At 40.6% G+C, this 17,115-nt stretch overlaps 1 protein-coding gene and 1 long non-coding RNA gene across 12 annotated transcripts in view; both read left to right on the top strand.

The window, feature by feature from the left end:
• The window catches only part of ASB7 (ankyrin repeat and SOCS box containing 7), a 39,774-nt gene extending 24,001 nt beyond the window's left edge, over window positions 1-15,773 (top strand). For all 11 annotated transcript variants that reach the window (XM_024102898.3, XM_065558127.1, XM_024102900.3 and 8 more), the window contains one exon: window positions 14,494-15,773. In XM_024102898.3, coding sequence (XP_023958666.1) covers window positions 14,494-14,633 — 140 coding nt within the window. In that variant the 3' untranslated portion in view covers window positions 14,634-15,773. The remainder of the gene's footprint in view (window positions 1-14,493) is intronic.
• On the top strand, window positions 8,522-11,654 carry LOC135973725 (uncharacterized). Its single transcript, XR_010590705.1, has 2 exons — window positions 8,522-10,407; window positions 11,117-11,654. It is a non-coding gene; the product is annotated as an uncharacterized LOC135973725 (long non-coding RNA).
• Window positions 15,774-17,115: the final 1,342 nt, after the last annotated feature.

Raw genomic sequence — 17,115 nt, 5'->3', positions numbered from 1 at the left:
TAAAAAGTTTTTGATTTTTGACTACATTATGCAAGATGTTAGAAATGGAGTGACCTATTTAAAAATTTCCTTCATAAGGAGGATGCTGCCACTGAAAATGTTCAGGGTACAGAACTGCATTGCTAATAAGGTAACAAGGTATAATCCAGGCTTATTATTATTAAGAGGGCCTGACTACTTCTCATGTGCCCAGGATCAAAGTAGTATAGGACAGTTGGTGTGTGGCTTTTTAAAGCTTCTTTTACTTTTGCATGTTGCATTTTCAAACAATGAAAGTTCATGACCACATGCAGTATAGGCGCTAGAGAGAAACTGAATTTTTAATCACTGAATCAGATGAAATTTAGCAATTGTAGATACACATAAGCATTCAGAATCAGACTTCTAATTGTATGTATGACTTGTATTACTGTGTTCACTAAAGACCTATAGATCATATATATCTGAAAGCTTGATATATACAGTATTTGGACGGGTGAAGGTTGGATAATAGGAAAAACAAGGGGAGGAAAGACTTTAATTTCATTGAACTTTTTCTGTCGAGAATAGAATTCTACCCCCTTTGTTGCCTGTCTTTGGAAACGTTTCTCACCATTTTAGTTGTACTGTTGGAGTTATTTATGGACAAAATAATATCCAATCTTCTAATTTTCCATAGTCTTAGTAGACTATAACGGTAAGACTGAAGCATATTCTAATCCTTTGAAGTGTGTCCCTAATATCTGAAGCTTCATCAAAAAAGCTGCAAACTTAAATAACTTGTTTGTAGGTTGCAGATTCTGCAGTGGAATTGCTAGCTTCTAACAATTTAGCATAATGACGTCTAAATAAAGAAGTTAGAAGTAATTCCAAAGCTTTTAGATGCCCAGAAACTCTAAAAGTATCCTTATAGCTATAAGAAGTAGCAGTTGTCTTTAATACATGCACACAAATAGTTAAGAAACCAAAGACTTAGAATACTGTTCCATCTGCAGTGGACATTCATTCATTTGTGTGTACAAAAATAACACTTATGTACTGCTATAGATTTTCAAAGTACTTTAAAACATTTCATTTAAAATTAGTGTCTCTTCTTTACACAGTACTGTTATCGTTGTTCTGAAGGGCTAAGCACATATATATATTTATTTAAAAAAAAAATAGTTCTAATAAGCCAAATGGGGTTGAAGCTTGTGGAAACTGGGGTGGGAATTACGGGAAGTGGAGCTTCTTAATGGGGATGGATGTAAAGAGACTGGTAGAGTTCTGATTGTATTCTGGAGAGGGCTTCCTGTTGGTTGTTTTTTTTTTCCCCATTGGCTTCAACAGAACCTGAGAGATTTATAAATGGTCTTGATATGTCTGCTTGGGGTGGGTGCAGGTGTTTTTTCTAGCATCCTTCTACCCCATCTCAGCAGCACTTCATCAGTGGCTGCTTTAGGATATCTGCGAGAGTTGTGCCGCTATATAAACTAGAATTACGAAGGTTTAAAATGGAAGAGAAAGTAGGATTGGTTGCAAGATCTCTGGTTACTCAGCCTCTGTTGTGTTAGGCAACGGGAAACAAGGCAGGACTAAATCAGTTGCAAGATGGAGACTGAGTTTGAAATCTCTCAGTCTCACTGGCCATCTCCTGATTCTGCTCTTGTGGGAGGAGGGTAGTGTGACAATGACCTCCAGAGGTAGTTACAGCCATCTTTGAATTGGTCGTGAATGAGGCTCCTAAATTTGCATTTGTAGTGATTAATCCTGGTAGGAAGACATTGTAGGATGTTTGTTAGCACCGCAGTTGGGCATTTGGTTGAACATAAACTAAGAAGTGTGGCTGTGCTGATTGCATTTTACTTCCAAAAGTGGTCTCCGACTCAAAAATTAATCGGATAGCGTGTCCATCTATTGAGAGTCCAGGGAAGGTGTTACTTTGGATTTAGCATAGGTTGCCCTGTTTCATGGCAGAATCCCTAATTGAGAGTTGAGCTGATTGCTCTGGGTGACTTCTTCATTGTCAATGTGGGTAATTCATCTGGGTTAACTCAGGTATTGCTGTGTCACCACATGTAGCTGGCCATACTCTTGAACTGTTTTTTGCTTTAGCTTTGGAAGTGGGCAGAATGGAGGTTGGACCTCTATCCAGGACCACATCTTCCTTTGTTTTGAACTCAGGATACACATCTCTTGAGTCAAAGAGCCTTTTTTAAACATCTTTTGACTTCCTACTTCTGAGACAGATTTGGGCGGTGGCATTTTGCCGCCCTCGGCGGAAATTCAGCGGCGGGGGGTCCTTCCGCTCTGGATCTTCGGCGGAAATTCGGCGGCAGGTCCTTCACTCGCTCTGGGACCCGCCGCTGAAGTGCCCCGAAGACGCGGAGCAGAAGGACCCTCGCCGCTGAAGACCCCAGGCCCCCTGAATGCTCAGAGGAGCAGCGCTGCCGTCTAGGGCGGCAAAAACCCTGGCGCCGCTCCTGCATGGGGCGATAGAAAGATTAACCTAAATAATCTATCCAGAAGCCTGTGAAGCCGCATAAGATTGGGTCCCTAATCCATGAACTATTGGAACTCATTTACAAAACTTTTCTTAAATATTATATGAATATATTGTCTCATACTATAGAATTAGAATTTATAATCCCTCTTCCATGATGAGATATCTTTGAGCTATAATGTATCTTTATATGAAATGCTTTCTGAGGAAAAAACGTATCCAAAAAATTTGATTTATTTATTTATTTATTTATTTATATTTTTAAATCGTTGGTTTTTATCCACCCTGCTTTGCTGGCTCTTGTGGGCTTGTTGCATTGAACTTTTCCCGCCTAAACTGGTGTCAAAACACTGGTACCAATAGTCTTACTACAGAGAGCCTATAGCTCCCTATAATGGAGAACAGACAAGAGACCAAGTCTGTAAATACATCTCCAGTCTTAGAATTAGATCTACAAGAAAGATCTGATTTATTTTTCTACATTTCCCTGAGGAAATGTCTCCCCTGTGCTTTCCAGTGAGAGGTGGGGGTCAGACATTTAACTTCACTTTCTCTCGGGATTCCTTTACATATTGAGAGGCCAGATTATTCTAAGCATGAAGTTGAAAGTTTTGCCTTGGTTTCCCAATCTGGAAAATAGATAATACCTGCCTAGTTAATCCTGGATTGCCATCAGATCAATGGTTAGGTGAAATACTAATTCAGTTGTATTAAGATCAATTGTTTCATATTTTCAAAAGGACAAGTCATTAGCTTCAACAAAGGATTTCAAATTGTATGCTTTAGAAAATGTTTACAGCATTGTAGGCGTGGATGAAATTTTAAAGATAAATAGAGACCCGAACAAAGAAACTAGAGAAACTCCCTGTCGAGAGACAGTTTAAGTAAAACTACTTTTTTTTCCCGCTATAATTTAGGCAAATTTTAAACTTTGACTGTTTTGTGATTGTATAGTTTAAACTCCTCTGAATGTAGTAATTTCACGGTGTAAAATTCTGTTACAACCTTAATTACTCAGTATCAACACTTAAAACAAATGCAGTAATTCCTTGAAATCACTTGCTAGGAATCCATTGGAAGAAGTTCGCTAAGCTCAACGTTAATCTTCATTTATATGTGCATGGTAACATGCATGAAACTTACTGAAATTGTGAAAATCTGTTGCCCCAATAGGTGCTAGTGGTAATCTCTCACTGATAAATGGGCTCTGCTTTGAGAGCCTGGGTGTTAAGGCTGTATGAATCAGTGATTTTTATCATTGGCCCTGTTAAATAAATAAATAAAATCTTACACAAGTTCCACGATACTTTCCTCTTCTCACTAGTAACAACTGTTCAAAGGCCAATATGTTCTTCAAACAATGTTTGGTTCTTTTATGTAGCATATTGAAGATAGATCAAATCACCTTTTCAAAGAATTGACACAACCCACCTTCTTTCAGTTGAGAAAAACAAAGGGAGTAAATTTTCAAAGCTCTCTGCAGTTTTAGCGTGTGACTGTCGTCATAGTCAGAGTTGGCTGGCTAAAACTGGCACAATGCTTTGAAAATATATCCAGCAAGTCAGCTTTTAGCCAGTAACTGGGATTTTTGTTCATTTAATTCTTCTGAGTCTTTGCTATCTCAGCACAGCAGTTTGAAGATCCCTTTGTGCAAACAAAAATCTTGATATACCTATTTCTGTGTTTTAAAGTAAAGGTAACTTAGTCCATGGAACACAGAGTAGCATACAGTAAAAGGTCAGGTATTCAAACTGTAAGATGGTCCAATAGCACTGTCTTATAAAAGTACTTATTATTCTTTCAGAACACTTTTCATCATTCTATCATCTCCTAAATAAGAAATATGAAAGGGAACATATGTAAGCAGTATGATACTGGAGCTATTTTTGGTGAAAACACCAGCACTACATATGATTTAATAAAGACTACATAGCAGTCAAATTACTGATTATATTACAAACAAGAAGTAAATTCTGATGTGTGTAGTTCGGACTATTAAAATCCCAATGTTAATCTTAAAAATCTTACTACATATCTCTGTACTTCATTTCAGAGAGTTGACTGATTTATTTTTACTTCCATATGCAAATTTTCAAGCCAAAGGTACCCTTCTTTGCTACATGTTTGCTATGCCAGAAATACGAACTTTGATGAACATCTGCATGACGAATCTAAAACCCCCAACTTACTTGGAATTTTGGCTTTTAGTGCAGTTTGAAAATATGCTTATTGTAGATGTCTCATAGCAGAGGTATGGTCATCACTGATTTTAAATTAAACTGGAGCTTTTAAACTAGCTTGTATTGCATAAAGTTAAATAGGGGTAAAATGCTAGCCTTGTCCTATGGCACGAGTTACTTGGGGGGGAGCGGAATCTGTTCAGTTTCATAGTGCACTATTGTACTGGCAGCCACAAACTATGCAACTGTTCCATACGAGGGGCAGGGGAAATAGTCTCAGAGTATATGATTGTTATGTTTTATATTCATACTAGTCATATGGATTTGATTTGTTTTAGACCAGCGAAATCTTCATAGTGGCATTAACAATGGTACAAAACCAAATCCTGTTATGTCACTTGACTTCCCTAGTCATTTGACTATTACTACTTAGATTTGGAATTCTAGATATTGCATTTCTTAAACTGTGAGAGCAGGATCAAGCCTCTGAAATGAAGTGCAAGATTCCCATTCACTTCAGTAGGAGCAGGACTCCAATTCACTTCAGTGGGAGCTGTTTGTTAGGTGACTAGATCCTTTTTACACATTCCTGCCCCCTCTTCTGCAACATGTCAATATGTTTCTTAGGGCATGTCTTACACTAGCAGCGTGCACCACAGTGCTGCACTGTAATTCCCTTGTGTGGATGCTGTGGGCATGATCTAAAAGGTTCCTGCCCCATAGTCTGAACTGCATAACAAAGCACACCCTGGGCTCCTGCAATGTGTGTATTAGGATGGCAGGTTTGTTTTCTAAGCAAGAGGGCACGTGCCTCAGGGTAGGCTCAATTCCTTAAGCTATTCTTGAATTAAAAGATGATATGCTCTTAAAATATGAGCTAGTCACTGGACAATTCATTTAAAAAAGGACGTTGGGCATTTTTTAACTATGGTATCTGATTGTTCTCTCACGGTTGTGAAAATTTAATAATAGATTGTTCCTTTGTGCTAAACAAATCAGTTGGGAAACAAAAATAGATAATCCACTATCAGTGGTCCCCATTTTACTTTAGCCACCCACTGCCAAACAAACAAAAATGTATTCTATATACCAAAATGTCAGTCACTGTTATGGGTTCCCTGCACCTTTTCCCCCTTTCTGGTCTCTGAGTTCATCCACCTCAAGTGTTCAGCCTTTTGCCCTTTCCTGTCTCAGGGTGAAATCTCATGATTCTTCCACTCTTAGAATCGGGACCTGGGTACACTATTCCATGTTAACATTCTGCAGGTTTCAGGAACTTGTGACCAGTGATAGTGACTCACAGCCATCTTGAAACAAAATATTGGTATTTAATAGTTGGAACAAAGCATTAGCAAAAACGGATTTTATAGCAACAAGCAGCCTACGTACATATTGAGTCACATCTAATTTTTCACTTACCTTTTAGTTAAGTTAGATAAGAGGAAAGTTTATATTACAGGAACAGAACCAACGTGTATTCTCCTAGCCAGTCTACATCCTCATGTGTCTTTGGGTCTCTGTCTGTTTCCTTTTTTCAAGCTAGTTTTGACACTCCATAAAGAGTGGACTAAAACTATTAAAGCTTCTCACTCTAGCATTGTCTTAATAAACCTTAAGTCTAAGCCATCAGGTGACTATTAGAAAGGGCCTCCTCTCTTTTTCCCAGGACCTTGCCCACATGGGGAAATTGACTAGCAATAGCTCTTCCAGAATTGTTCCCCCACGGACATTCCATTCCAGAATAAAAGTGATTTTTTTATTTTGGAATAATGTCCACATGGGGAGCTATTGAAGAATGAGCTATCCCATCATTTCCACATGTAGACACGGTGGATAGGATAAGTAGGTAGACTGTGCTAAGCAGGCAGACGCTTCAGGTGAAATTTCCCCCCATTTACGATAGACCACCCCCATGATAGTGACTGATCCAGATAGAGAAATAATAGTTATTACACAGCCCCCCATTGTCACGTTGTTGTTAAAATATTCTGTATTGTATCTCCTTTTGCATCTTTGCTGATTACAAAGGTATGTGTTTACATTCTCATCTCGGTGCCTTGGATCACTGGGAACAAACTGTCCCTAATACTGGATTGTGGTATTGATGATTACATCAAAATTTAGGCAGAGACTGGATAGATAGGAGACAACTTCTGCTTATACACTCCTTCAGAAACAATGGGAAGGGAGATTTAAAATTTCCAGTGTGCCAATATAGTGCAGACCATTGCTTTCTTGCCACCTGATTGATTTGTGGCTACATTGACTTGGCACTAGGTGGACAGAGATTGTGCATTCCAAGGACAGTGCACATATTCTGGAAGGAAGACAGGCAGGTCCTGTTAGCTGAGTAAGAACATCACTGACTATGAGAGAGGACTATGTTGTTATTAGCTTTGCAAATATCCTTTTTCTAGAGCCATCAGTGTTTCCATTTCTACAGCCCTTTCCCACATATTTTGAGGAGAAGAAAGTTGGCTGGTTTATCATGGGCAGGAATGTTTTGAAAATAGACTACTGCAGCATTTTAAAGATGAAAGTTGGGAACCTCTGCTCTGTATTTTCAAAGACCTTTAAAGTTCACTGTTAACCTTGTCCCTTCCAACTCTGACAACTAGTGCATAGAGATGCTAGAGAAATATTTATAAGTTTTTCTTTAAAACTGGGGCGCCTCAGTTTATATTATGTAAAAAAGTGTCTGATGTCAAAGTACTGTAGAATGTATTGAACTATACTCTGCACTCCCAACTGCAGGAGCCAACCCTCTAAGTCCCTAGTTGGTTATTTTGGAAGCAGCTCACTCATGCTTGAGATGTAACAATATCGTCAACTAAAATTGTAGAATTTTTTATTCATTTATTTATTTTTAAAAGAAGGTTGGGGAGTGACTGGAAATTGAGGGTAAAATGGGAGGAATGTGTTGTATTCAAAATTCAAGCAATTGTCTTAGTACAAGAAGAGACCACTCTAAAGATCAACAATGTTTTTCTAAATAAATAATTTTAGTTAACATAATAAACCTCTGGAACTTGCTTTGCAAGCAATTAAGGCGTCTAACTTAACGAAAAATGTTACACATTTTATGAGAACAAAAATCTGTCCCACTAAGTGGGATAAATCACAGAGCCATTACTCCATAGTTTAGACCATAAAATAATTAGTGATGTGATAGGAAGAAAGTTGTCTAGGATGAGGGGAGTATTGCACAAATAAACGGATTACGGGAATTTCTACTTTCCTCTGAAGCATCATCTGACATTGATGGATTGCTTTTGGAGAGGCGAGACAAGATGAAATGTCAGCTATAAGAACAGATTAGTAGTTCTACCCACTTCTAATTTTTGTGGTCTTTATTATAAGACACAAAACAGCCATCTATAAAAATAGCTGATTTACTCATGTGGATGTTTTACCAAACCTTGAGCCCCACAAGAGCAATGAGCATTCACTGGCTTGATCATAACTGTAATAACACAAATATAACAATAAAAGAACAACTCCAAAATAAAATTTGCAACAAAATAGATGCCCGTTTGAGAACGGGCAAGAAATTTCTTTAAGTGGTATTTACTGTCTATAGAACTAGTTTGTATCTCATTGCGGTCCATGAGTCAGGTTGTTGGTTTGAAAGTCCTTCTACTCTTTGTTTATTCTTTCCTGTTCTACTTCTTTAAAAATCTTATTAGCCTAAATATCTTTCCAAAGTCATGATGCAGCAAATTCTCCCTGCTTGTTCTCTCCTAATCATTTTTAGTCAGAACTTTATTCATCACTTAACCTGTCTTGCTTTGCCAAGTTACTAATAACATTTTACATTTGCCAAGCTAAGGTTCACTGATGTTGGTCTATAATCCTTAAATTTTTTTTCTTTTTCATTCAGATGCAACCAAGAATGAGTAAGTGCTCTAGACACCGTTTCTAATAAATCACAAATGCATTAATAACCCTGGAATTTGCAAGGCATGACCTAAGACACTAACAGCCACTAGATATAGCAACTGGTGCTTAACATTGGAAATGTCCTTTGTTAACACGTTCACAGGAAATATTCTTAGGGCTTATCAGGGGGAAATGTCAAACTTTTGATAATCGGGTCTCTAGTAACTCCCTAAATTTTAACTGCTGGCCAATTTCTTCTGGCTATTTTACATTGTCTGTTCTGTTTTACTCAAACAGATCACAGGATGTTAATGTGATTCTGAAACCAGAAATCATTGGCTCATAGCTGTATTCTTGTGTGCACTAATACACACATGGAATATCCTAGTGTTCGCTAGCAGCAAACACTGTTGTTTCTAGTTAAAGTTTAAAAGATGCTTCCATTTCATTTCGTTTTGTTTCATTCCTTGATAAATTTATCAGAAGCTTTTCTTTGGGAGTATGAAACTTCCCATGCTTGGTCTTAGGTCAAAAACCATTTTTTCCCCACACCCTGAAGCTTAAGTATGTGAACTGTATAACTTCACTCATATATATTATATTATCAAATAGAAATTTTCTATTATGTAGCTAAGTCATCAGTGATCTATAATGAGAACCACAACATCATGACTGAAATATATTTTTTTTTAAAATGAGCATTTCACTACCATGATGTTGAGTGTCCTAGAAATATTATTGCTGGCATGAAAGAAAAAGACTTTGGCGCTTATTTCAAATCTAGTAACTTTCAAAATGAGCTTAAATTAGTTTCCAGTGCTACACCCGCCGGACTTTACTTCTCCTGCTGATTTTTGTTCTTACAAAGACAAAATTCAGTTGTAAATGTGACTCTCCATCCTGTTGTGTGAAAAATGCACCCAGACAAAAGGGTGAAACTCTCTACATAGGAAGTGCTGAAGTATGCACAGAGTAAACCAGAAAAAATAGAAATAACATATCCCGTTATACGGAGGTTGGGCCTTCTAATAATAGAAGGTAAACAATGTAGACAGAAGTTGAATATCACGTTTAACAAGACTGTAGAATGTAAGTGAACTTGCGTCAATTGCGTACCCTTGTCTATGCTACACAATTTTGTCAACAAAAGTCGGGTTTCATCGACAAAACAGTGGAGGTGTACACTCTACAATGCTCCTTCTGCCGACAAAACTCTCCTACTTTGCCCACAAAATAAAACCACCTTGATGAGAAGCATAGTTTTTTGCTGCAAAGTTATACTGACGAAGTGTCGGTGTAGACACCGTGCTTGGTTATGTCGCTGTAAATGGCCTCCAGGAGGTGTCCCACAATGCCCATCCTGACCGCTCTGGGCAGCAGTTTGAACTTTGCTGCCCTGTACCCAGGTACACAAGTTTCCACCCCTCCCTTTTTAAAAGGCCCGGGAATTTTTGAAATTCCACTTCCTGTTTTCTCGGAATGGAGAACTCACATCGCAGCTTCCCAGCTGACTGTGGCGGCTCCTCGCAGCAACTCTCCCCCGCTTGGAGAACACCCGAGTTGTTGGATCTGCTGGCACTATAGGGAGAGGAGGCTGCGCTGAAGACCTGCCACTTCTGTAAGGAGCTGGATGTCATCCGTGGCGGTGACCCCGAACTCCACCTCCCAGAGCCCCGTGAATACTTTGGCAGGGCTGGAGGCAGTGGATAGTGGACCTAACCCCAAGGACGAAGTCATGGACAAGGAGGTCAAGTTGGAGTACAATGGGGAGCACACAGCAGGTTCGTCCGGTGGCGTGGCGAGTCGGGACCTCTTTTCCACTCTGGACCTCTAGCCAGCCCCAGCAGTCCGTCCCTGGCACACATGATACGTGAGAGAAGAGCCCTGGTAAGTGATCTTTTTGAGTTGATGCTGCTTGGTTATATGAAGTAGAGCTGTCCTTTGCTCTGTATGCTCTAGAAGTGGATGAAGCGATAGATATGTACAAGACTAGCTGTGTTTGAGTGTGCTCCACATTTCCTTGTGCAGCTAAGCAGTGCAGCGGAACAGTGTGTAAATGCACACCAAGATTTCACGGGAATCCTCCAGAGAGATCTCTCTAGGAAATTTTTCTGGAGGTACTCACCAATCCTGTGCCAAAGGTTCCTTGGCAGAGCTGCTTTGTTCCTTCACCTATTGTAGGAAACTTTCCCACGTCACTTGGCAATCACTTATGCTGGGACCAAAGCGGCATAGTCAAGCGGCACAGGGACCGGGTCTGAAGCCGCACGCATGCAGGAGATGCACCCTTGCATTCCTGCTTATCCTCAGGAGTGAGATACTGGCTTCTGCCACCTTTTTCTGCAGGCATGGGTCATTGAATATTGTCCCTAGTCACCTGCACTAATCCCCATAAATAACCACCTAGACCCTTTGCCCTATCTTGAATGCCAAACCCCACCCAGCCCAAAGTCACCATGTTTAGAGTGTTCACTGGGATGTGTGCTCTCTAAAGTACGAAAGTGATTCATATGTCAAGAGGTATTGTTACTATGATTCAATACTGTGTGCGAACTAACAATAATGATTCTGTGTATTGTTTCTTGTGCTTCTGCAGATGTGGCCTTCAGGGGAACCCCCTATGCACCTGCAGAGTGCCTCTGCCAGATAAGAAAGCAACCAAGGCAGAGCAAGGAGCACATGTTCCGGGAGATACTCCAATCCCAGAGGCTGAATAAACAGAGCTCAGGGAGTGGAGAGACCCTGAAGGAAAAAAATAGAAAGGCAGGACAGAAAGGAGAGTGAGGAGCACATTGTAAGGGGCCAAGAGCGGATGATAAAAGTGATGGAGGAGCAAACAGAGATGTTGAAGTCCCTAATCATGCTCCCTGCAGAACACGTGTGCTCATCCCCCTCTGCAGCCGATACAGAACTGCTTTCCATGCCCTTCCCAAACTCTTCCCACACGTTCCTTGTAACTTCCCAGAACATCTCGGTACCTCGTTCCCTCCATTCCGACAGACAGCTTCCAAAATGATAGCTGGACTTACACATGACTAGGAGAACCTACACTGCCTTGCACTCTTATCTCTCCTCCCACCAAGCTTTTTGTGTGTGTTGTTAATTGGTATTTAATAAAAACAAACTCTCGGAAAGATAACCTTCTTTATTTGTCTCCTTCACATGGTGGTTGCTGCTGGTAGTAATACAGTGTCAGTTTGATAACTGGCTGAATACAAATCCCAGTCAAGAAACATCAAAATTTTCATGCAAGGCGGCAAGTTAATAAAGCATGGCAGAGTGCTGTATTGCTGGGGCTTTATCAAAATGTTGCCTTAAAGCCTCCATGATTCAAATAGCCCCCTGTTGTGCCCCTCTAATAGCCCTGGTATCTGGCTGCTCAAATTCAGCAACCAGGCAATCTGCCTCTGCGCTCCACCCCAGGGGAAACTTTTCACCCTTAGCCTCACAAATAATGGAGCATGCAAAATGTTTTCCTCATTTAGGTCTAACCTTCCATAAAGGCATCGCCAGTGCACTTTTAATCTGCCAAAGGCACATTCCATGGTCATTCTGCACCTGCTCAGCCTATTGTTGAAGTATTCCTTGCTGCTGTCCAGGTTTTCTGTGTAAGGCTTCATGAGCCACGGCTGTAAGGGGTACACTGGATCTCCTAGGATCACGATGGGCATTTCAATATCCCCCACTGGAATCTTCTGGTCTGGAAAGAAAGTCCCTGCTTGGAGCTTTCTGTACAGGCCAGTGTTCCTGGTCAGTAAAACGCCCACAGTGATTTACAAGTGCGTGCAATACCATAGAGAAGTACCCCTTTCTATTGATGTACTCTGTCACAAAATTGGGGCCAAAATTGGATTATGCATGCCATCTGTTGTCCCTTTGCAGCTAGGGAATCCGCTATTGCTGCAAAGCCATCCACTATTTCACGCATATTGCCAAGAGTCACCGTCCTTCGTAGCAGGGTGTGATTAATGGCCTCGCACACTTGCGTTAACGCAGTTCCAAAGGGTCGACTTCCTGACTCTAAACTGATTCATAACTAGTAGCAGTCTGGAGTTGCCAGCTTTCACACTGCGATCGCCGTGCGCTTCTCCACCGAGTGGGCATCTTTCATTTTGGTGTCCTTATGCCGCAGTGCTGGGGCAAACTCTGCACACAGTTCCAGGAAGGTGGCTTTCTGCATCCGAAAGTTCTGCAGCCACTGCTCGTCATCTCAGACCTGCATAATGATGTGATCCCACCACTCAGTTCTTGTTTCCCGAGCCCAAAAGCGACAGTCCACCATCTTCGGCTGCTCTGTGAATGCCAAAAGTAATCTGGTGTTTTTCCCTGGCACACAGCAGGTCAGGCAACTCTGATTCCTGTTCAGATTGGGAGCTCCTGATGTACTGCAAGACCATCCGCGATGTGTTCATAACAGTGACCGCAGCAGTAGAGAGCAGTGAGGGATCTATCCTTTCAGACAGAGATGTTGGGCGGACAATAAACGGGCTATTGAAAAATGCTGCGAATGCTGGGATGGAAAACTGCATCATGGGATGTTGAGCCTGCACCCATGATGCACTGCGATCCACTCTGTCTTCCCACAACTCCTAGCTGCAGAAGGTGGCGAGTAGCACAGTGGGATAGCTACCTACAGTGCACTGCTCTCCCCGTCAATGCTAGAGCACTAATTGTGGATGTGTTCTGCCGGCAGAAGGAGTTCTAGTGTGAACATGCACAAGCAGTGTAATTATACCGGTTTTTGATTGTCAGCTTAACTTATGTCAACAAAACTCTGTAGTGTAGACAAGGCCTCAGACTTTCATTTGGAATGGAGTAGCTCCAAACTCGAGATGAATATGCCTTCAATAAAGTGACTAACTCAAGTCTAGAGGATAAGAGGATCCTATCACCTTTATTTTGTAGCCTTGTTGCCTAATGTACATAGATGGGCTGAGAGCATTGTACCATTTACCTTATAACCTGCAATTGCAGAGGTTTCAAGAACCATTTTATTGAAAGCATTGCCTGTTTTGAGACAAGATTCTTATTTACATGTTCGCTATCTAGGAAATCTTGAAGAAACTGGAAAATATTTCATTTAAATTGTTCAGCTTGATTTCTGTTGAGTAAACTGTTTACATGTTTATTTTAATGATTTTGGGAAAAACAATAGAAATCGTCTACTTGGTGCAATCCGTGCCTTTTTTCTTTCTTTGAGAAGGCAAATGCCACCTTTCACCACTAACTATTAGGAAGATGACAAACGATTGCAGTAAGGTCTACTGATTACAGATTATTTTGAGATAGCAGTATAAGCATTTACATGTGTCCCCGGTACCCCGTCTATTCAAGGTAATTGAAAACAAATTGTAAGATGTTTCCACTCACACAGTCATCTGCTGCTTTTATGATGCTTAATTGTTTTAGGGGTCTGCTTTTTTCAATGTAGGAAATATTTGAAGTTAAAACATTTTGTGTATTATAACTGGTGACATACATAAACTTCAAGGGTGAAAGTATTCCATAGCATTTATTTTGAGATACTACTGGCTAAGTTAAGTGTTTTGGGGGCTGACTTTCCAAACTGCTCAGAGTCCAGCAGTTCCCTTTAAAGATAATCAGCCTAAATGGGAACTCAGTTCTTCAGAAAAATCTAGCCATTAACGTTTTTGCTGACGTGGTCGTGGTACTGGCAGATCATTACCTCCATGAACTGTGGTCAGCCCTGGTCTCAACTCACTCTACAGGGAAATACATATATAACCTACATTCTGAATGTGTTAGAAACTAAAGGCCTTTTCTCTTGGTTGGAGGGGGAAAGTGTGATTATTAAACTTGGCCATATGATCCTTGAATTGCTTTAAATCATACCCTCTAAGTTGACTGCTTGTTCATCTTCAGAGCTGGACATAAAATAATATAAATAAACTTTTGAAGCACATCTTAAATGTGATTCTTACTTAAATATGTTCCTTTTGTCTTTCATTTCAGGACAGCCCAGAAACTTGCAAGATCTATGCCGAATTAAAATCCGCCAGTGTATAGGCCTTCAAAACCTAAAACTGCTTGATGAACTACCCATTGCCAAGGTCATCAAAGACTATTTAAAACACAAGTTTGATGATATCTGATATCCATGAAGAAAAGAACTCTGAGCAAGCTTAGTAATATTCCAGATACTTAAAGAGGCTTGTTGCCTTGCACAAAGTATATCCTATGCAAATTCTGATTTTTCTGTAAGTCAGAAGGCAGGTATACACTTCCTTGGGTTTTTTATACCACATGCTAGAAGGTCTTAATTTTTTGGTTTCTTGGTCCAAGTTTACAAGGTCCAAGCTTTCTATACAATATTACATTTTAAAAATTTGTTGTTGTTTTTTTTTTTAAATGAGGCGTGCAGATTTGCAATGGAAATGGAACATAGCGTATTCAAAGGAAGTGATTGGTTCTGATTGGCATGCATAGTATTGTAAGCCATCTGAGCGATTGTTAAACAAAATGAGGTTTGGAGACTAAGGCACCAGTCCTGCAAAGGGACCCATGTGGGCAGACCTTTATGTCCACACAGTCTCTTTGATTGATGGGACTTTGTGTAGGTGTAAACCTCTGCCCATGTGTATCATTTTGAGAATAGTAACCATGGTTTCTTGGGACATACTGTACAAATGCCATGTGGAAACTTTTTAAAAATGCAGTCACCCTGTTCAATTTTAAAATGTATAAGTTGGCTCTTTTTATACTGTTCTTTTCCTAATTCCTGTAGTTTGGATGTCCATAAATCCAGGATCTCTGCTTTCCTGATATTCTCTGTAAGTGGGCTATTGTTTGTAACTATATTTTTAACAGTGACAGTACACTGCACAGAGTCATACAGTCTCTATTTTTTACATTAAGTTAAGGGGAAACAAGTTTAGATTTTGAAGCCAATGTATTCTGTTTCTCATACAGTGCCTCCTGTGCAATAATCTTTCTAATGTATTTTGTCCATGATTGTGTGACTTTCGCACCGTTTCTTACTTAGCCTCAATGCATTATTTGTGAAAATAGGAACTGCTGCTTTATTGTAGCATTGATGCAGAAATGCTATAATGATGTGTCAGTTGCTGTTACAATCCCTGAATTTGTTGAATGTATAACTTGGCTGTTTTATTTCCCTTTGAGATGAAATTTTGCATACAGCTTGTTAGGCCAGATCTCTCTTTAAATTGCTATTATTCAGCTAAGTCATTTTTATTTTAAAGGGGTTAAAAAATTTTTTTGTTGCATTCAAATGTTTTTGATTTGCTTGAAGTTGATTAGGATGTAGTCTCCATTGATAAGTGCACATAACCCCCATTAATTTGGGTGTTCCTTGTGCACTGACAAGAAAACAGTCCCCTTAGCATTAGAAGCTTAAATTTTGCAAACACTAAGTGGGTGGTTCTTAACCTGAAACTGGCAAGTGATTTCAGTAGTTAAATTTTCCTTTTTTGTTTTCATCATAAGCATTAATAAAGAGCCTGTTCCTAGTTGTCAATGGAAATAGAAGGCCTCCGCACCAAACAGAAATGGGCCAAAATGTGCAACCATTTCACTGTTTTCATTTTCAAGGGATTATGGAGTCAGTATAAAGTTCTTGCTGATGTTTTCTACTCCTGCTTTGCCATTGTAGTGGCTCCAAAAGAGACTTTATAATATCAGCAGTTCTCTCATACTAGTGATCTCAATGGAAGCTGGGAGATTGGGGAAACCATGTTGACTCTTCGTTTTTTCACACTGTCCCTTTCAAAATGTTACATAATTTTTTTTTTTAAAAGGTGAAAGCAAGGAAAGCAAGTAAATTTAGATTAACTCTGCTGGTTCAGCCCTAATTCCTTGAAGCCAGGGATTGTAGTTTCCTCAAGCACAAATCTTATTGCTAATGATGGATGCACAGGAACCAAGGCAGCAAGGATTATCTCACCCTATTGTGCCTAGCCTTGCACAGGTTTCCGAACAATGGGTGATTTTAGAGACTCAGTGGCTCAGAGAAGGGGTTGCAGGATGTGGAGCCTTTCATCTCTGACTCACCAGTTCAAATCAAACGTGCTTCATCAGTGACCAAAAGTTAATATAACAGGAGCCTGTAGGAAGCGAGTTTGTCAGCTGTCCACACCACACACCAGTCACCACAGTTGTTGCTAATGTAGACCCTTATTGGCAGCCCCAGCAAAGAGGCCAGAGAATAACTGGGAAAGACAACTCTCCTCTATATATAGTGCTCCCTTTAGGTCAGGGGTCGGCAATGTTTGGCACGCGGCTCGCCAGGGTAAGCACCCTGGCAGGCCGGGCCAGTTTTATTTACCTGCTGACGCGGCAGGTTCAGCCGATCGCGGCCCCCACTAGCCACGGTTCGCCGTCCCGGGCCAATGGGGACGGCGAGAAGCGGCGCGGGCGAGCAATGTGCTGGCTGCGGCTTCTCGCCACCCCCATTGGCCCGGGATGGCGAACCGCAGCCAGTGGGGGCCGCGATCGGCCGAACCTGCCGCGTCAGCAGGTAAATAAAACTGGCCCGGCCCGCCAGGGTGCTTACCCTGGCGAGCCATGTGCCGAACGTTGCTGACCCCTGCTCTAGGTCATGAAGCACATTGGTGG

Source organism: Chrysemys picta, chromosome 10 (assembly GCF_011386835.1).
Source record: "Chrysemys picta bellii isolate R12L10 chromosome 10, ASM1138683v2, whole genome shotgun sequence".
In the NCBI taxonomy this organism is placed as follows: Eukaryota; Metazoa; Chordata; order Testudines; family Emydidae; genus Chrysemys; species Chrysemys picta.
Note: the sequence above shows the minus strand (reverse complement) of the source record. Positions and strands in the feature narration are given on the sequence as shown.